Below are 22,087 nucleotides of genomic sequence, written 5' to 3' on the forward strand. Positions count from 1 at the left end.
TATATGGGCTAATATAGTGCATATATTTAGCCAAAGAGTTCGTTTCTCTAGTGAACTAACAGCTGTGGACTCTGAATGACTTCTGAGGTAAATGTGATGCTACGTGACATTGTTTACAAGCTGTTTTATGCTGTCTTTCCGCGGTTGAAACACACGTCACTCGCATGTCGCTTAAAGTTCACCCTATGCGTTGAATAACGCGTCTATAGCGCCTATACAGTCACGTCACATTAAAGAGTGTCAAAACAGCATTTATTGTTGAATTTCATGATAAAATGGACTGAATACTTAATGTGTTTGTGTGGGGAACTCGGATTGAAGTATGTTCCCCGCTTAAAACAAGCCGACTGTTAACTGTTAAAGATTGCATTCGGAGCCGTTCGGTACGTGTGTGAACCGAAAGCCCTGTACCGAAACGGTTCGATACGAATACGTGTACCTTTACACCCCTACCATTTATATTTATCATCACACCAGGGTGACTAGGAGCATCAAATTGTCTAGCTAAGACATCTAGTTTTACAGGAGTATAAATATGGCCAAAGGCCAAATTCCCTTAATCATTCATCACAATGAGTAAAACCAAATAATATAGTTCTGATGAGCAACAAAAGATTGTTGAGCTTCACAAAATCTGTGGTGAATTGGCCTTTTTGTCGTATTGGCTCTTAGCTCTGGTGCAGCACTCTGGGTGGGACTGACTGGCTTTGTGCCCCCATAATGCCATTGGATATTTTGGTAAAGCTGGCAGTTTACCCCAAGTCAACACTTGGAGTTTGGACTAGGGTGTGTCCTGTAAGGTGGTGGGTGGAACAGCCAAAGCATTGAAAATTCCTTTCCACCATGAGGGCAATAATTAACAAGTTCCAATTAAATAAAGATGCTACAAATCTGCCTGGAAGAGGACGTGTGTCTAAATTGTCTTAATGCACAGCGAGGAGGATAGTATCAGTGGCTAAAGACTCTCCAAAGATCAGAGATAGATAGATAGCTAGATAACAAGATCCCTCAACCACTGTAATGAACAGCCATATCTGGTTTATTGCTTTTTCATTTGGATGCATTTCAACATGCAAACTTCAATTATAAAGATATCAACATTTAAATTTTTAAATGAAAAAAGCAAAAAAAAAACGAATTAGTAGGTTATTAGATCATCAGTGTATATATGTATATGCGAGAGCAGTGATGACCAGAATCAGTATATCAAACCTTCTCTTTCTTAGCCAGATAGAAGAGCACATCTTCATAGATCTCCAGCCTGTCTCTCTCTGGAACACACGACCACACCTCCTGATCGGCAAACATCTGCTCCGCTTTCCTGCACGAGACACGCATTTACTCACAAACAACCTCTGCGTAAACTGTTTTATAACACTTCATAATGCACCATTCCATCTGTATGAGAGTACAAACATTGCTGCAGTTCAAACGTCAGTCAGTAGGGGGCAGTGCTATTACAGCATTTTAACATCACATAACTACTAATTAATAATGGAGAGTATCTATGAGACCTTATGGCACAGTGCAGACAGGAACTCACGAAAAACAACACTGCTATTTAAAGCCTGATTACAAGTGAGATTTAAACCAATAACATCATTTAACTTAGTGACATCACAAAAACCTCCCAACATGTCACCATGACAACACTGATGTGATTTTAATCATCTAAGTGGGGGATTAAAGTTCAACTGCTCTGAATCAATGACAGATAAAGAGAAGAAACAAAGAGCTGAAAAATCAGTAAGCTTGTTTATAGTAATACTAGATTATAAAAATAAAATAAAGCGGTGCTTGTGCTTGCAAAACTCTTCTGAGGTGATGTGGGTCGCTGCCAGTGCATTGCTATGTAGTTGCTAAGGTTTCTGAGTGTTTTTTTAAGTGTTGCTATGCAGTTGCTAGGGTGTTTGTTCAAACCTCCTGAACCTAATGTATGAGGTATACATTTTTATTATTAAAATTAAATTTTTATTGTTAATTGTGATTTGGTTAATGCTGTGCCATCAAAAGAGCTGCAAACACTCACTTGTATCGTGTGGTTGAAGTCATCTTGTCATGGTTCTCCAGAAAGCGCTGGAAAGTCTCTTTAGATTCCTTGTATTTGATTCTGGCTTCTTCCTTTTCCTCTTTCTCTGTCTGGACTTTATAAGCATTGAACGCCTGTTTCTTTTCACTCAGCTTGGGCAGAGCACTGCATGCGCGCACACACACACACACACACACACACACACACACACAAAAAGATGCGAGTTTCAGAGAAGTGCACAGGATGTAAACGCCATCAAATGACAATAATGCTGTGTAGTATTTGGCTACCTGTAACGAGGGTCGTTAATTATCAGCTTCATTGCCTGCTCCCATGATGCATTGGAGGAAACACCCTAGTTAAATGGAGATAGAAAGATGGAAAGTTACTTTTCCCCTCCGACTACAGCACCAGACTTAATTATATAATGTTACTCAATGAATGACATGTTTGGGAAAAATATTGGGGTTGGAAAAATGGCATCAAAAGAGGAAAGATTTTTTACATTTTATAAAGTGCTTTATTGTAAACTTTCAAGGTGGAATTTGTTTAGATTTGCTAAATAATTAATAATATTATAATAAGTTTTATTTATATAGCGCCTTTCCCAAGCTCAAGGTCGCTGTACAAGAAAATAACACCTACACAGCATCAATATAGAACATGGATATACATACACACAAATATAGAGTGAGAAAAAAAAACAGCCGAACACTAAACAGAGGAGGGTTGGAAATACTGTAAGAAAAGATATATTTTTAGTTGAGATTTGAATGAGGATAAAGTAAGTGTCACACAGAGTAAAGCCCTGTTCACACTGCCAGCGACACGCAATGACACGATCCCATTCATTTCAATGGAGCGCTGGCAACTTCCGGCGACACGAGCGACAGTGACCGTTGGCGACGCGAGACATGCGACAAAAGTTCCGAAATTTACATTTTATGCAAATGAGAAGAGATTTTCGCGAGCGACAACCAATAGGAGTGAAGTGAGTGGAGTGCACGTGATCTGTCTGCTGTACTGCTACTGCAGTGTTGTGTCAAGATGGAGGAGAAGTTGATTTTAGCCGTTAGCTATTTCCTAGTTTGTTTTTAGCGGCAAAACGATGTCAATAATGTAGGAAGAGGGTGATCTGCTAATTACGTTTATAGGCAACCCGTAGTGGGAACGCCCACTAGCGACATGAATCTCTGCCGCTGGCGACATGCAGTGACAAAATCGCTGCCAGTGTGAACAGGGCTTAAGAGGGAGAGAATTCCAGAGTTTCAGAGCCACAGCACTGAATGATCTACCACCCATAGTTGAAAGACGGAAACGAGGTACAGAAAGCAGTTTTAAGTCAGATGACCAGAGAGAACGAGGAGGAGAATAATAGTGCAGAAGCTCAGATAAATAATGGGGAGCAAGTCCATGAAGACATTTAAAAGTTAACGATAGAATGTTATACTGAATGCAGACAGAAACAGGTAGCCAATGTAGATTATAGAGCAAAGGGGTAATGTGATCAGATTTCTTGGCTTGATCGATGACTCTGGCAGCAGAATTTTGTACATATTGTAGTCTAGTGATTGTTCTAGCGGGCAGCCCAATAAGAAGTGAATTACAGTAGTTGAGACGAGAGGTTATTAAAGCATTAATTTCAGTTTCAGTGCTGAGAGCAGGTCGCAGTTGGGAAATTTTACAAAGGTGGTACAATGCAGTCTTGGTAATAGAACGTATATGAGCTTGAAATATAAGCGAAGAGTCAAATGTTACACCCAGATTTTGTGGTGTGTGGAGTGTTAGATGGAATTAATGTGGCCCCATCAATGGGTAGACTCGATTCAGAAATTTCAAAAGGGATGGTGGACCAAAAACAGTAACCTCAGTTTAATTGTTATTAAATTTAAGGAAGTTTCTATGTAACCAGATTGTAATGTCAGCAATACAGATATTCAATGAGTCCAGGGGAAGAGCAGAGACTGAGCGGGCTGATATGTAAATTTGCAAGTCATCAGCATAACAATGATAGCTGAGACCATGACTATGGATAATGTGACCAAGAGGTAACAGATAAATATTGAACAAAAGTGGTCCAAGAACAGAGCCTTGAGGAACACCCTGAGAGAGAGAACACGGAGAAGATTTGAAGTTATGAATAGTAGTAAAAAATTGTCTATCATTGAGATATGATATAAACCAAGATAAAACACTAGCCATGATACCCATAGCAGATAGCCGAGAGGTAAGTATATGATGAGATAAAGTCAAGCATGATGAGAACAGTAAGACAACCGGAATCAGCAGACATTAACAGGTAATTTTTACAGTAACACAGTAATTTTTACCAATGCTGTGGCCTGACCGAAAGCCAGATTGAAAGGGATCAGGAAGATTGTTAGCATAGAGAGAGACATTTTTCATCAGTAATAATCTCATGAGAGATTTTTATTTGACTTGAATAGATAATTAGATGGATATCTTTGATATGCGATTGTTGAGAGGCATAAATGGCCGTCCACAGAGAGGGACATCAAATTAGCGGAATGGTGGAAAAGATCACAAAACAGAAAGTTCTTTATTCATTATGAGCGTCACTCTGAAAGGCTGTCGGGGGTCTGTGAAGCGTGCGATTCCACCGTCTTCTGTTTCACTCACTCCAGTCTAATCACACTCACAGCAATTAAACAGCCGCGGCTCTCACAGGAGCACTTTGTGTGCCAAATTAAAACACACTAAATTTAGAAACACCCAGCCAGAATATCAACACCTCCCACCTCACTACAGGGGGGAGAGAGAGCAAAAAATATATTACCTTTTCTTTCAGCAGTTCTTTAAAGGCCTGCTTTGCCTCCTCTTTTGTGTTCCACTTGTAAACTTTCTTCACCAGCTCAGGTCTCTCCTCCTTTGAAACATCATTACTGCAAAAAAAATAAAATAAATAAATTTACCTTTTGAAAGAAAATTCTTTGCATTGTGTCTATATGGCACAAAACAATTCTCAATACTTATACTAATACAATATTATGAAGCACAAGACTTTACATCAGTATATGACTGGATACAGAAAACTGAATCATGTTAGACTATAAAATTAAAGTGTGAATAAAAGCCTAAATTCAATCTATTCATTATATAAAGCGATCGAGTCTCTTCAGAAAATTTGGACTAAACCACTCCATTCATATGGATGAGTTTTACGATCTCTTTATGTACATTTTGAAGCTTCAAAGTGTTTATGAAGCAATTATGATTTCATTTGATAAATATTGTGAAATAATGTTACAATCTAAAATAAAATAAAAAAAATAGAATGATTTCTGAAGGATCATTTGACACTGAAGATAGGAGTAGTGATGCTGAAAATTCAGCTTTGATCACAGGGATAAATTATATTTTAAAATATATTCTGATAGAAAAGAGTTATTTTAAATTGTAATAATATTTCACAATATTACTGTATTTTTGATCAAATAAATTCAGCCTTGTTGACTTCTTTTAAAAATATGGAAATGTTAATTATTTTAAATTATTTACTTTTGTCTAGTAGTGTATTTAATGCAAGACATGTTTAGAATGTTCTGGGTGTTGTTAGTAGGTTACGCTGTTTTCTGTACTAAATGTGAGTTCATTACCTGGGTTGTGTCTCTACGGTGGGCGTTTCCTCAATGGAGTTAACAGTGACATCACTGCTGACCTCAGCAACCTGCGCTGGCACGTGAGATGGCTGTTCCTCTGAGGTGACTGTCGCCATGGTAGCCTCTGTCTCAGCAACTGCCGCCACAGTAACAGAAGGCTCGCTCTGAGGCGTAAGAACCGGAGTGGTGCCAGGAGCCACAACATCAGCCGTCCTTTAACAGACATAGATTAAATATATAACTATAAGTGGATAATCTTTGAATTTAAAAAAATAAGTGTATGAAAAGTCTACTTTTTATGGAAATCATGTATTATATTTCATTACAGTGACACTACTTTTACCATTCCAAAAACGATTTACTATCTTGCCATTAATTTGCAGTACTGGTACCCGCTGATAGCCAGCTGCTTTAAAACACTCCTGAGGTTTGTGTATCTCTGTGAAGAGCGTAAAAGGTTTCCATTTACAGTGTGTTTTTGCACATATCTGTTGAGCATGTGAACGCAATGACCAATCAAAGGTGTTTAATCAGAATCAACTCAACATCGCTAAGTTTGTTCAGTGCGAGGTCGGCACGCTCGCAAATCCTGTCATTATAAACAAAGTATAAACACAGTGTCAATAAGAGATTCATTGCACAGCTTTATTGATTATAACGGCAGCTTTGTGTACATCAAATTATAATTGACAGTTTCATTTTTAAATTGCCAAAGACCTTTGTTTGATTTCTGCACATATTATATTCTGCTAAAAACACATTGCAAAGTTTCTGGATCGACAACAGCATTTAAATGACTCAGATTTACAATGATAACCATAGCAATGGATAAAACAAAACAATCTGATACTGTATGTCAAATGATCAGTGCATTATGTATTGGAGTGCAAATGCAAAATAAAAGACCTGCCACTTTTTTCTAGTTAATGTACAGTGTTACTTTGTTGTTCATTTTATTACTTTTCAAATCAGTTGCTCAGTGACTTTTTACATATACTTTTACAGGTATTTAAATCGACCTATAAAATAGTTCTAAGCACTTTGTTTTTTGATCAGTCCTGACAGTGATTCTTTTTTATTTCATGAATAAATACGATAAGTTAATATTACAAACGGTTTCTTTCCAGTTATTTTGGAGTTAATGTCAGTACTGGGCTCAAAGTTGACATGGGTAAGGTACTTTGTACTGTGTGTGTTCACCTGCCACCACGAAGACTATTTTTGAACCAGGAAAAAACCCTAATTTGTGGGAAATTAAAGTATGCACTGGTAGTGGTGAACCTGCACAACACTTTGCCAACAACGGATAGTTTTCCACTACTGTTTTGAAACTTAACACTGCTTTCTATAAATATAATGGTCTATTAAGGGAATAGTTCACCAAAAAATGAAAATTCTGTGAAATTCATACAGGTTTGGAACAACTTGAGGGTGAGTAAATGATGAAAACTTTACGGTCTTAGTAAAAAAAAAAAAGCTCATGCTCACCCATTTTCCTCTGCCTTTATCATCGCTGAAAAAAAGAGAGACAAAGTTTAAACCATTTTCTCAAGCAACATTTCTGGATTTGTGTTTGAGTTACAACAATTTGGTGAACTGACCCTCCAGGTCCTCCAGTTCTTTGGGTTTAGTCCAGCGAGACTCTTTGGTCTGGGAGTTGTAGTAATAGGGCTTTCCGGTGTCTGACTTGTATTCTTTCCACGGGCACTTGGACAACATTTGCTGCAAAACACAAATCGCTTTGAGTTGGTTTCAATCTACACAAGTATTTATAACAAATGAGGATATTCCTGCAAATAAACTTTTTTTTATAGATGAAAATTAAGTATATAACACTTTTTATAAATGCATTTTATTCTTTTAAATATAAAATCCTGGATAGTTGGGTTCAGCAGTTTGTTTGGTCTACTCTAAAAAATGTGTACATATTAACACATTTTTGCAACAGTGCTCCAATCTTAAGACTCTTAATTAAAAAAAATTACAATTTAAAATGTAAAAATCTGTTTGGCTTCACAGTATATAATATACACAGAATATAATATACAGCCATCTGTATATTATATTCTAGTACATATTCACCTGTAAATTCTGTTTATAGTAATAGCCATCTGTATATTTATTCACTGTATATATTCATCTGGAAATTCAGTTCTACTTATAGTAATAACCATCTCTCTACTTATACATATTTATATATATTCAGAACATTTTTATGTCCTGCACTTACGCAACCATTGTATATCCTGCACTTGCTGCTATTGCACTTCTGGTTAGACCTAAACTGCATTTCGTTGCCTTGTACTTGTACTTGTGTAATGACAATAAAGTTGAATCTAATCTAATCTAATCTAATCTAAGTATGTATGAACAAGCCTCAATCCAAGACTGTCAAGCACAGACTAAATAAATTGAATATGCTATTTAATTATTGTCAATAGTAGTAATAGTAGTAGTAGTACTATGTTAATTATGGAGCATTAGACTCTCAAAAGCCTTAAGAACGTGACCTCCTGAATAAGCAGTAATTGAAATATGACTAAGTGAGAAGGGTGTGTTGACCTGTTTTTACCTCTGCAGGTGATTTGAGTTCATCTGGTTTCTCCCAGGTGGATTGTTTGGTCTCTGTGTTGTAGTAATATGTTTTTCCATCCAGTGATTTGTGCTCGGTCCATACTGACTTCTGCAGGAGACATGATGAATACTTTGCTCATTAGTCACCATTTCATCAGCTTCATCCTGCAGTCGCTAGTTTGGTTGTACAAAACCATGTATAAATATAGCTCTTCCAAACATTAAAAAAGAAGCAATGGCATTAACGTTTTATAAAACTTGCCTATATGACAGTCTTCTGAAACCATATAATGGCTTTGCGTGTCCAAGTTGTGAATGAATCAAATCAGAACTACTTGATGAATTGATTCAGTTCTCAAATCTAGGCTGGTCTGACAATTTATCCCTCACACAGAGAAATGTTATGGATGTTCAGAGTACTTGAAACATAGCACTCAAGTCAGAAAGACTACTGTTAAAAGTACAATGGAAATTGCAAGGAAAAAGAGCAACTAGAGTAATATTTATTTTGTGTTCCATGGAAGAAATAAAATCAATAGGGGGTTAAAACAGCAAGGAGGTGAATACATTTTGACAATTTTGATTTAAGTATTAAGTATTCCTTTAACAACCAATTTATATTTCTGCGTCAAGTGTATGCAGTAGGTACGGCGTAGCCTACTCATAGTCATGTACCCTACACCGTCCCCTTCGCCATAACCTGACATGCAACTCCCAAAAATGGAAGTACATATTGCGACGCAGACCGCAAGATCTGTGATTGGTCGGCTTGGAACCATCGCATTTCCGGCATCCCTGTCTCTCAGAGGCAGGACAAGCACAGAAAATTCACCCTCCTTCTGCATCAACCGGTTCACGGGTCGTACGTACCATCTCTGCATTCTCTTGTTACTGCATTTTAGTTTTAGTAATTTCATTAAAAGTAACTGTTTCAAAGTCAATCAGCTCCAACATGATCTGCTCAGTTTCAGCTATTGTTTGTAGTAGCCTAAACTCAAAACAGCGGCGAAGAAACTCAACAACGTGGAACATAGCCTTGCGTAGCCAGGCCTTCAGACTGACGGCAGAAGGTCTGGACTCTTTCGCAGCTTTCATTGGTCAAGGACCGCCCAAGAGGACGTTGGACTGACATGTAACGCAACCGATCACAGTTAGTTTTGTTCTGCGTCATGTTTAGGGGCGTGAAAATGTAAAATCGATGTCCCTGCAATAACAGACCGACGTGCATCTATAAATTATTAATTCAAGAACGTTGTTCAAGTTTACTGCAACAATGGAGCCGCAATGCTTCACATTCTTTTGAAAATCCAGTGTTTAGTTGATCCCGGTAAGCGATCATTGTCACAGTTGTAAAACAGACAGCGTTCCAGGGAGTTTTCGGCGTCATGGCATTTGTTTCCTGGCGGAACGCTACAGAACGCAACACACACGCGGACATCCTGAAGAATTCAACCAATCAGATGACGACTTCGAAACTCCTGAAGTGTTTCCAGAAAAGCGCGCCGTATGCATCAGACGTTCAGCCAATGGTCCGTTGGCATAACGTCTGATGCTGAGACTACGTGGAACATAGAAACCCCACTGCCAACTAGCGTTTCGGCAGTGTAACCAGAACACAGAAATATAAATGCTCACGATGCTATGGCGTACACTCAATGCAGAAATGTGAATCTACTTCCTATCTAAAAGTCTCACAGACTTTATTCATTAATCAGTGAATTTAAAAAATAAAAAAAAAATGATCATAATGATGTTGTTACTGTAGATTTGCAGATATATCTTAATCCTTGACATACAGTTTTATAATTTCATATGCACAATTTTTTTTACTGTATGTTCATTTCAGGCACAATTTTTGACTGATAAAAACTGTTGTGTCTTGCCTTTTTCGGCTGTTCATCAGGTGAAGACTCAGTTGATGTGGTGCTCTAGGCGGAAATAAATAATATTTCCATGTTAAAAGTTTTTTTTTTGTCTTCAATAATAGCAATTTATATGGCTTGTGAATCATTGAGGCAGGAAAATTATTTAAATCACACTCCTAACTCCTAAAATTAATAATGTGTTTGGTCGCTTGTTCTTACTGTTGTTCCGGGAGCAGCCGGAGCTGAAATACAACAAAAACACTGATTACATTTAGAAATAATAAATCAACAGTAGGATTATGACCAAAAACCATTTCTCTCTCACCTGCAGACTCAACTGGACTCACACCAGGCTGAGGTGGACAAAGAAAAGAGGGTTTCATTAGACACACAAAAAAAGTAAAACCAACAAAATATGCAATGCTGATTTACGTGTGACATTTTTAAATGACTTGAAACTTCATATAATCCATGAAAGCTCTGTTAAGAATTGTTGAATTAAATTAGTCCATGAGCAGATCTAATAACATCAGAGCTAACTTCATTAGCAGTGTCCTTACCCCAAATTACAGGAAAGGAAAACGCCCACTGACAGACAGGGCAGTTTGACTGACAGCTCTTGGAGCATCAGTTGGATTCTGCATTTGATTAGACGTCTTCATCTACAGCTCAAAGCCTGGCGCTAATTATTACTGATGCTATCAATATTTAATATGGTTAACTAACGACAGGCTGTTTGATGCTTAATATAGCTGATTACATGAAAGCAGATCTTAATCACCACTGACTCAAGAGGTGTGTTCAATAAAAAAAAACTACACATATATGGCTAGTTTGTTCTTATAAACTATACTGAACTGAGACTGCAGTTGTCCTTTCATCCATATTCATTAGTGACGTAATACTTTGAAACGCAAATTAATTAAGCCTCTCTAATTGAACTGAGCTGTTTCATGTTATTGGTCTCATTTTTCATGTAAATGGTTACAGCTTGTGTGTAAGGTACTTTCTTTTAAAGATAAATATTTTATTTTGTGATAGCTAGAAATTTTGATAATGTCTGGTATTATTCGTCTGAAAATAGTCCGATTTTAGTATAGCTCAGCATAGTTTTCCTTGTAAAGCTGGATTACATTGATGAATGAATGAGATTATTCAGAAATATCATCTGAGCTACACAGATTTAACCACAGGGTATTGTCCTGGTGCTTACGTTGAAATAGGGCTGTCGCGGTAACCGCAATATTGTAAAACCGCGCTATTGACAAGCCAACCGCAGAGGAAGGAAAGCAACCGCAGTGTTCAGTTTTTTTTTTTTTTTTTTTGTGGCCTTGTTTTACAATTCGTCATGTGCATTTGATGTTAAATAAATTAATAATGATACAAGAGTACGCAACCCGCGGCTGAGTTTACGGATCTGCTGTCTGGCGAAAGCTACGTTACAGTGTCTTCTGTCAAACCCGTCCTGAAACTCCTGACAGAAGATATGCTTAAACCATCAAGCGAGGATACCACCTTAACATCGGACATAAAGCACAAAATGTGTAGTGTTCTACAGGGGAAGTATAAACCAGCTGCCTTACAAAAACTTTTGGCAAAGGCCAGTTTTTTAGATCCTCGATATAGGGACAATTTTATCAATGACACGGAGACAAAATCCGCACTCATCGAAGAGATGGTGGGAGTGGAGGACGAAGAGACCGCTGCCAGTGCGTCAGTGGTTGGAGACGAAGGGCAAGTGGAGGTGCCACCTGCAGCAAAGAAAAAAAAACCCTTGGAGACCTACTGAAGTCACGGACAACCTCCGCGTCAGCGCCCATACCCAAGAGAGTGCGAGCAGATAACGAGCTCAGTCGCTATCTGCATGAGGAGTGCATCGACTCCAACGCGAATCCACTGTCCTGGTGGCGCGATAATCAGTTTAGATTTCCGCTGCTGTCCAAAGTCGCGCGCAAATACATGTGTATTTGTGCAACGAGCACACCGTCAGAAAGAGTTTTCAGTGCCGCGGGGAATATCATTACCCTCATGCGATCCTCCCTGAAACCACATAAGGTTAATATGTTGGTTTTCTTAGCGCGAAACAAGGACATGATAACCCAGGTCTAAATCACTTTCGTTAACGCTTAAGTAAAATTTCGTTTATTCTCTGTATTTTCACATGGTTTTGTTTTCAAACGTTGTTTTCATGTGATAGCCTACTTTAGAATTCTTTCGTTTTTCAAAATGGAACATGCATTTTCTTATGTGATACGTTAAAATTATTTGATTTCTTTTATTTTTTAAATGGGAAAAGGCATGTTCTTGTTGCTGTTTTGCATTTAACAATAAACAAAAATGTTTTAAAACGTGTCTCTTTGTCAGTTAAAAAGCAACAATTTATGCTACATAACTCAACAACAGAGCTTTTTATGCAGTAAAATCAGGATAAATTAGGTTTGTAAAAAATTTTTTAAAAAAAATACGGCGGTAATACCGCAGACCGCGCTATTGAGCCACCCATAATAACCGCAAGGTAAATTTCATAACCGCGACAGCCCTACGTTGAAATACACTATGGGTCAAAATTTTGGGGTCAGTAAAAAAAAAATATTTTCTTAAATAAATAAATTAATACTTTCATTTAGCAAAAATACGTTAAATTGATCAAAAGTGACAGTAAAGACTAGTTTCCACAAATATAAAGCAGCACAAGCTTTTTCAAACTGTGACGAAATTTATTTTGCTAGATATTTGCTTTTACTTTTTTCAGACATATTTTTAGATATGTCATTAATGCAAAAACAATAATTATGCTAGCATTTAGTTCTGATGACATTCCAGCTGTGGCTTTCTCTGCTTTTGAATGTAGCAGCTGTCACTGAGATTCTGTTCAGAATAGATTTATTGCACAAATATTTGGATCAGATTGCCAAGTTTAGGGTACATAATATAAACAGTGCTTTCAGAATCTGAAATCTTATTGCACTCATGTTCTTCAATCCAAAAGAGTCTATGTAAACATACGTAATGAATGTTCTTTTTGGACTGAGTTCTGAAAATTACAGTCTCATTTGGTTCCTAGTGATCGGGGTCATATTATATAGATGTATAGGGGTCATATTCTAAAATTTCACTTTTGGATCAAAGACAGCTGTATTGTTGTTTTTCACCCTCTCTGAACGTTGCTGAATACTGAAAATGCAGTGATGTGTAAATGTGGAGGTTTAGAATTAGAATGCGTCTACATAGTAGTGTTGGACGATGATACTCAATCAAATCATGAGATCACGATACACTATATTATCAACCCAGGTGGGAGCACATTTGCTCATATATTTGCTCATTAATTTACTTGTTTATTTACTAATTTATTCAAATATTTACTTTTATTTTCACTGGAAATGATGAGCACAAAATGTGAATCGCTGTCCATTTTGCGAGCAAAGGTGGATTTGGTGATAAAGAAAAATGTCAATGTTTTAAACCATGAAAGCGAGCCAGTTGATATCACAAGTAATGTGGAAACTTTGCATTGGAGTCATTGCTGGTGAAGAAGTCTTAAACCCTCAGTCAATTATTAACTACAAAAAGTGAAAGAAAAAAACTGACTGAGCTTTCATTAACAGCACATTCTTCATATGACAAGCCTCTTCAACATATGCTGATAACAGTATATAACTGTCATTTTATTTTATTTCCATTTCTCTTGTGGCCCCTACCTTAGTTAAAAAAATAGGATAAGTATTTTACATATGACATTTTTTTTTAAATATATATATATATAGCTCTTCATTTTCATTGATGACTGATTATTGCAGTGTTTGGACCTATTACACTCTTAAAAAGATTTTTTAATTGGTATTGATGGTTCCATGAAGAACCTTTCCATTGCTATTATATAATTTTAATTATCTAATTTATTGTATAATAGACCTACATGTTTTGAAAACATTTTCAATGAGTAGTAAAGTAGGGACTAGTCGTCGATGACATCATTAATGAACAAATAAGCCTGAACCTCGAGCTGAGACTCGAACATTGTCTTAAAGTGACAGCAGCCTAATATTTTTTATTTTTATAAGTTAATCAAACAACAAAAAACAAAGAAATCACTCACTGCTCTTTACTGAATAACTTAATTTATACAGTGAAGATTATATGCAATGTTACTGAAAACTATAGTTAGACCTACTTGAAAAGCCCTAATTTTAATTGTATCTTATCTCTATTGTATTTCTTGTATTTGAGTTTGATTATTTGACAGTAGTCTTTTTTTCCTGAACATTCCATACCGAATCGTACAGAAACCATGACCCTAAAGCCATGATGCAAACTAAACCATGAGTAATTTGAACCATTACACACCTGATAGTCACAAAGTGTGCTATAGGGAAGGAGACGGATCATACACTGAAATAAATTAGATCGAGCTGATCTTGTCTGCTACTATCACTCATATCACGCGAATAAGTGCTATTAAAAATGGTGTTGATCCTAAATTGGTACATTTTGCCACTTTGCAGTGTGTTCATTAGGGTTATTTCTGACACTGCTGACAGCATGTGAGGATCTATTTTTAACCAACACGGATGGAATAGTGTGATATACAGGCTAGTTTACCGGTCCTGTAGGCTGGATTGTTGCAGCTGGCAAACGGGGAGGCATCATCATTCCTGGCATCATTGGTGGCATCATGGCTGGCATCTAAGAAAAGAGTATCATGAAAGATTCATGTGAACTGCTAATTTCCCTCCTACACTGCACACGGGGGGAGAAGGCTTGCACTGAGGGGAGTAAAAGCACATCTTGTGCTCTGTTGTCTCCAGCCCCTCAGTCATTACAGTCTGATCCTTACAGCCAAAAACATTCACTGACACACCATGGATCTTTCTCTCACACACAGAGTTGGAGTATTAGGTCCAATAAGACAATACTAGTACCGCAATCATATCAATGATATTACATGTCTATATTCATGTTCAAGACTACTTCTCATCTCCATATAGAGTGGTGCAGGTATGACACCACTATGTAGACCAAAACGCAGAAGTGAGTTAGCATTTTAGCACTTCCGGTTCCCTCGTCCCAAAGTCAATGGTTTTTTGAATGGGGTTTTGGTGAAATGGTTGAAATAAGGTCTGTGGTGAACACAAGCTCAAGACATGTTCCACGCTACTTAAGTGGCTAAATGAGACTACAGAGGCTGTTGAGGAGATTAAACATCATCACTCCGAACAGGTAAACTTAGTCCACTTGAACAGCTTTGTTATGCTTATAATTGTTCTCTTATAAACTAGTCTAACTGAAATGTTTTGGAAAAATGTTTTTAGATAAAAACTGAAAGAGTCTCTGCGGGAAAGTGACGTCAATGCATACCCTCCAGTGTTTCCCACAGATTAGAAACCAATTTGTGGTGGTGGGCGGGGGCGGGTGGGCGCGGATTTGGGTGGGGTATTTGGGGTTGGTGATTGGCACAAATATTTCAATCTTGATTCAGTATCAATTCATATGTATATAGCCTATTGTACATATAAGGAAAAATAAGTTTGCCAATTTCAAACTATTTTAAAATATATTTGCTCACATTCATTAATATTCACTTGTGCTTGTATAAGTATCATAAAAAATATTAGGATGAAAGTTATTAACGTTTTACAATTTCACATTTAAAGAAATCTAGTATTTGATCATGTCTAAATGTATTCAAATGCAAAACCTAAAAATAAGTAAGCAGCAAAGACGTTTGAATATGTGGATACGGTCCTCCTTCCGCTCATTTGTAAACACTGACTTGGTACTTCCGCCTGCGTCTAGCGTGACCTTTTCAACGTAATTGTGTATTACGTGACGTCACGAGTAGGGATGAAACGGTATGGAAATTTAACATCACGATTATAGTGACCCAAATTATCACGGTTATCAATATTATCACGGTTTTCTTCAAATTAGATGAAAGTGTTCAAAAAGAACCGATGCACACACTTAAAACATTTCAACAAGTTTTATATTTGAAAATCAACAAACAACAAATAAATAAAGCAGCTCTATGCACTTTTTTTAAGCTAGATTCTATTCTGTGGGATTTCCTTCCTTATAATGGCCGTCATCAATAACAATGCATAATGCATAAATAATAATAATTTGTCGTAAATATAATCTCTAATATCTCTGTAAATATATTCTCAAGCAATATTCTCATCAGTGTTCAGCAATGATGCATTTAAATCTAGCATATTTTGTGTAAGAGCCCAAACAGTATCCTAGTGAAATAATGCATATCCATATTTCCCTATGATTTGACAGTTTATTTGATTAAATATCAAAATGTGTGTATCATACCTGACACCTAAATGATCACTTTACAGTCAGTTTTATGACTGTCATTCTCTTCAAATGCTATTGAAGTTTGAAACGTGTATAACGTTACCAATGTTGTGTGTAACTTTAGAGACGGTCCCTAAATTCGCCAGCGTTATGGCAGTCATATCAGATGCGCTCATGGATGCGCTGTGGTTCTGCTGTGTTTTTTAAAACTATTTTCGCTGCTGAAATAGAACAAAAACGGTCAACCACTGTATGATGAATGAATCTCTTGCGTACATAGCACGTGTATCTCTGCTTTGAGTGTAGATTTCAGTGAGAGCGGCGCGCGCTCTGAAGAAAACTCCGGCTAATCTGAACGCCTCTGATTATGAGACATTGCATTCATAAACTCAATAGAAACACGTGTGAGTGGTTATAATGCGCAACGCGATTATAACAGATGGCTTTTGAGAAGACTATAATAAGTTTAACAGCCAGAGTGGCTAGTGTGCAGCCGAGATAACGTTAAGTTGCACCCGCAAATGGCGGGTGTTAATGTCAAGCCCTGATTATTATCCCTTAAATGTCACCCTAGTCTTGTCTGAATTTGTTTGTTCGCTTCACGTTATCATTTCCCAGACGTAGTTTTGGTATTGAGGTCAAAGTCCACTTGCCTTGCGTTCGTAGTTTTGAAGTGTTCCCCCTATTACAGCGACTTTCTTCTGGCATGTTCTGCAGACAGGGTGACCATCTGCGATTAAGTTTCCCTCAGGACTTTTGTAAAAGCCAAAATATGACCACACCTCAGATTTGGTCCTTTTAGAGGCTGAACAATCTCCAGAGTGCTGTCACTGCCTTCTGCCATTTCTCCTCATTCAAAAAACAGCGCTGCGATGTGCCTGCGTCAGACTGACTGGACAAGATTTACCGCGAGTTTTCATATTCGTGATAATCGCACGCGGTTTTAATGATAATTAAATTTTATACGATATTACTAACCGTCACTTAATTTGATCGTGGTTTATCGTGAAACCGGTAATCGTTTCATCCCTAGTCACGAGCGTGCATCGCTGAACAGAGCAAGGCGAGCATTTGTGCTTATAAAACGTAAACTTTATTTTTTTTTTTTTTAAATGACAGATCATTTCGCTTGATAAGACCCTTATTGATCATCTGGTACCGTTTGATGTTTAAAGCCCTTTTGAAGCTGTACTGAACCTCTCATTTGGACCTTGAACCATATGGGGTCTATTGACTTCCATTATATGGAGAAATATCCTGAAATCTTTTCATCAAAAATCTTAATTTCTTTTCGACTGAAGAAAGAAAGACATGGATATCTTGGATGACAAGGGGGTGAGTAAATTATAAGCAAAAGTTTATTTGAAAGTTAACTAATCCTTTAAGGAGAGGATGACCGGGGTTATGTATTGCGAGATTTTGGGGAACAACCTCCTTCCCTCAGTTAGAGCATTGAAGATGGGTCGAGGCTGGGTCTTCCAACATGACAATGACCCGGAGCACACAGCCAGGATAACCAAGGAGTGGCTCTGTAAGAAGCATATCAAGGTTCTGGCGTGGCCTAGCCAGTCTCCAGACCAATAGAGAATCTTTGGAGGGAGCTCAAACTCCGTGTTTCTCAGCGACAGGCCAGAAACCTGACTGATCTAGAGAAGTTCTGTGTGGAGGAGTGGGCCAAAATCCCTCCTGCAGTGCAAACCTGGTGAAAAACTACAGGAAAAGTTTGACCTCTGTAATTGCAAAAAAAGGCTACTGTACCAAATATTAACATTGATTTTCTCAGGTGTTCAAATACTTATTTGCAGCTGTATCATACAAATAAATAGTTAAAAAATCATACATTGTGATTTCCGGATTTATTTTTTAAGATTATGTCTCTCACAGTGGACATGCACCTACGATGACAATTTCAGACCCCTCCATGATTTCTAAGTGGGAGAACTTGCAAAATAGCAGGGTGTTCAAATACTTATTTTCCTCACTGTATATATATACCATACATATTGCCATTTAACCAAAAAATACAGATATTTTTGGCCATATCGCCCAGCCCTAGTTTACATCGTGATTTTCGTTTATGCAAAATTAATGTAAACACAGCCCACTGCAAAAACCCTTGTAATTTGCTTCAACCTTTTCAAACTTTATAAACAATTATTTTATGGAAGATTCAAGCAGTGCGTTTAAGAAATTGGAAGCAAGCAGAGTACGGCTGTTTCTAAAGCACGCAGCGTCATCTGCTGTTAAGAACTACGTTCAGAATCGATTGGAGAGAGAATCGCAATGCATACTGAAAATTGATCCAGAATCGCAATGCAATGATTTATCGTCCCAGCCCTAATAGAAACCACGTTGACACGTGACATTCAAAAATGCTCTACCACTTGTGAAATGTGACAACGCACTAGGGATGCGCGGTATACCGGTACTGCAAAAATACCGGTATATATTTTATTTCAAACGGTACGATATCATGATTTTGCTCATTTCGGTATATACTGCTGTTCCGAAGTTCACCGCTAGGTGGCAGCGCGCTACCCAAACTGACGCGAAACCGGCAAATGTGGCAACAGAACAAGATGAATACAGCAGTTGAATCTCACTCAACACGCACAAAACTCATTAATAAAGACGAGTAGACGTGAAATTTGGAATTACTTTGCTTATAAAACTGCTGAAGAACCATCAAACCTTGCCAAGCATCTGCCACTTAATTCCTGACTTGTAAGACATTAAGAGATCGACAGGTGAGTGCATAATTCTAACGATCTAATTTAGACATTTTTCTTTTAACACTGATTAACGCACATACATAAGATCGTATCGTTTAAATATAAAGAAATCTCCAGCGTTCGTTTCAACCAGTGACGTTAAGACCTCATAATATTTGCACGCATACTATTGCACTATTTACATCCGTGAAAGACATAACCAACTGTGCTTATGTAACTACTCACTAAAGGGCCCAGGTCAGGAAGCAGACAAACTGGCTAAACCGACCGTCTGCTAGCTGTCTCACGTTACCGGAGTCAGATAAATCCCAGCACATAGAGACTCTTTCACCTAGATATTATCATATAGAGACTGTGTCTGTTCCCCGAATTAGTAAATACAAAAAAACATCAAAACCATTCAACAGTAAAAATTTAATTGACGTCCAACAAATAAACAAAATATATAATACAGATGAACAATTGATAAAGCTTGGGTTGCTGAATATTAGATCCCTTTCCCCAAAAGCGCTTATTGTTAATGATATTATTACAGATAATAATCTAGATGTGCTCTGTTTGACAGAAACCTGGCTAAAACCTGACGACTACATTACCTTAAATGAGTCCACCCCCCAAGATTATTGTTATAAACATGAGCCGCGTCTGAAAGGTAAAGGGGGAGGGGTCGCTGTAATTTATAATAATATCTTCAGTATTACTCAGAAGTCTAGTTTCAAATATAATTCCTTCGAAGTTTTGGTGCTTTATGTAACGCTATGTAGTGTACATGATAAAACCCGTTCAACATTTGTGTTAGCTACTGTATACAGGCCACCTGGGCATAATACAGACTTTATCAAAGAATTTGCTGATTTTCTATCAGAGTTAGTACTGGCCGTAGATAAAGTACTAATTGTTGGTGATTTTAATATCCATGTTGACAACGGAAAAGACGTATTGGGATTAGCATTTAAAGACACACTAAACTATATTGGAGTTAGGCAACACGTGTCAGGAGCCACTCATCGCCATAATCATACTTTAGACCTAATATTGTCACATGGAATAAATGTTGATACCGTTGAAATTCTGCAGCAGAGCGATGACATCTCAGATCATTACTTGGTATCATGTATACTTAATTTAGCTAAGGTTGCAAAGCCGCCCCCTCGCTTTAAAAATGGCAGGACAATCACTGCCGCTACTAAAGATTGCTTTTTAAATAATCTCCCTCATCAGTATCATCTGCTCAGCATCCCAGATAGTATAGAAGAACTCGATGTTGCAACAGAAACTATTGACTCTCTCTTTTGCAGTACTTTAGACACAGTTGCTCCTCTGCGCTTAAAGAAGATTAAAGAAAATAGTCCAACGCCGTGGTACAACGAGCACACCCGGGCCCTTAAAACAGCAGCCAGAAAAATGGAGCGCAGCTGGAAGAAAACAAAATTAGAGGTATTTCGTAATTCGTGGAAAGAGCACATGATCACATACAGAAAGGCTGTAAAAACTGCTAGATCTGCTTATTTCTCAACTCTCTTGGAAGAAAACAAACACAACCCAAGGTATTTATTCGATACAGTGGCTAAATTAACCAAAAATAAAGCTTCAACTTCTGATGATTGTAAACAGCACAGCAGTAATGACTTTATGAACTTCTTCACATGTAAGATTGATAATATTAGGAAAAAATTTTTAACCATGCAGCCGTCTAATACAGCATCACATCAGACAGAGCATTGTAGTGTCACTGAGGAAAAAATACACTCATTCACTGCTATAGGAGAAGAAGAATTGGCTAAACTCGTTAAATCATCAAAATCGACAACATGTATGCTCGACCCTATACCAACTAGGCTATTAAAAGAGATGCAACCAGAGGTCATAGATCCTCTTCTTAATATCATTAATTCATCTTTGTCATTAGGATATGTACCGAAAACTTTTAAGTTGGCAATTATTAAACCACTTATTAAAAAACCGCAACTTGATCCTACAGATTTAGTCAATTATAGACCAATCTCAAATCTACCCTTTCTGTCAAAAATACTTGAAAAGGCAGTGTCTTCACAATTATGTTCCTTTTTAGAAAGAAATGGTATCTGTGAGGATTTCCAGTCAGGATTTAGACCGTATCATAGCACTGAGACTGCTCTCGTCAGAGTTACAAATGATTTGCTCTTATCATCCGATCGTGGCTGTATCTCTCTATTAGTGTTACTCGATCTTAGCGCTGCATTTGATACTATCGACCACAACATTCTTTTGAATAGACTCGAAAATTATGTAGGTATTAGTGGAATTGCATTATCATGGTTTAAATCATACCTATGCGACCGTTATCAGTTTGTAGTAGTAAATGAAGATATGTCACACCGATCGCAAGTTCAGTATGGAGTACCGCAAGGCTCAGTGCTAGGACCGCTACTCTTCACCCTGTACATGCTACCACTGGGAGATATCATTAGGAAGCATGGCGTTAGTTTTCATTGTTATGCTGACGATACTCAGCTCTATATTTCTTCACGCCCTAAAGAAACTTACCAATTCACAAGATTAACGGAATGCATAGCTGATATAAAACATTGGATGACTGGTAATTTCCTGCAACTCAATTCAGAAAAAACTGAATTTTTAATTATTGGACAAAAAAGCTCCACAAGTAGTAACCTAGAATACTGTCTAACACTTGATGGCTGTTCTGTCAAGTCCTCGTCGTCAGTGAGGAACCTGGGTGTGCTCTTTGATACCAATCTTTCGTTTGAAAGCCACGTTTCTAGCATCTGTAAAACTGCTTTCTACCATCTTAAAAATATATCTAAATTACGGCACATGCTCTCAATGCAAAATGCTGAACAGTTAGTTCATGCGTTCATGACCTCAAGGTTAGATTATTGTAATGCTCTACTGGGTGGTTGCCCTGCTCGCTTAATAAATAAACTCCAGCTGGTCCAAAACGCAGCAGCTCGAGTTCTTACT

The 22,087-nt window shown here is 37.6% G+C and overlaps 1 protein-coding gene across 4 annotated transcripts in view; it reads right to left on the reverse strand.

Annotated features, from left to right (window-relative positions):
* prpf40a (PRP40 pre-mRNA processing factor 40 homolog A) overlaps positions 1-22,087 on the reverse strand; it is a 50,960-nt gene that overhangs the window by 24,920 nt on the left and 3,953 nt on the right. For all 4 annotated transcript variants that reach the window (XM_079821921.1, XM_079821920.1, XM_079821922.1 and 1 more), the window contains 12 exons: positions 14,691-14,774; positions 10,414-10,441; positions 10,308-10,330; positions 10,107-10,151; positions 8,222-8,332; positions 7,251-7,371; positions 7,138-7,162; positions 5,647-5,862; positions 4,827-4,932; positions 2,320-2,384; positions 2,030-2,194; positions 1,213-1,321 (listed from right to left, as the gene is read on the reverse strand). In XM_079821921.1, coding sequence (XP_079678047.1) covers positions 1,213-1,321; positions 2,030-2,194; positions 2,320-2,384; positions 4,827-4,932; positions 5,647-5,862; positions 7,138-7,162; positions 7,251-7,371; positions 8,222-8,332; positions 10,107-10,151; positions 10,308-10,330; positions 10,414-10,441; positions 14,691-14,774 — 1,098 coding nt within the window. The remainder of the gene's footprint in view (positions 1-1,212; positions 1,322-2,029; positions 2,195-2,319; positions 2,385-4,826; positions 4,933-5,646; positions 5,863-7,137; positions 7,163-7,250; positions 7,372-8,221; positions 8,333-10,106; positions 10,152-10,307; positions 10,331-10,413; positions 10,442-14,690; positions 14,775-22,087) is intronic.

Source organism: Gobio gobio (genome assembly GCF_949357685.1).
Source record: "Gobio gobio genome assembly, chromosome: 7".
In the NCBI taxonomy this organism is placed as follows: Eukaryota; Metazoa; Chordata; class Actinopteri; order Cypriniformes; family Gobionidae; genus Gobio; species Gobio gobio.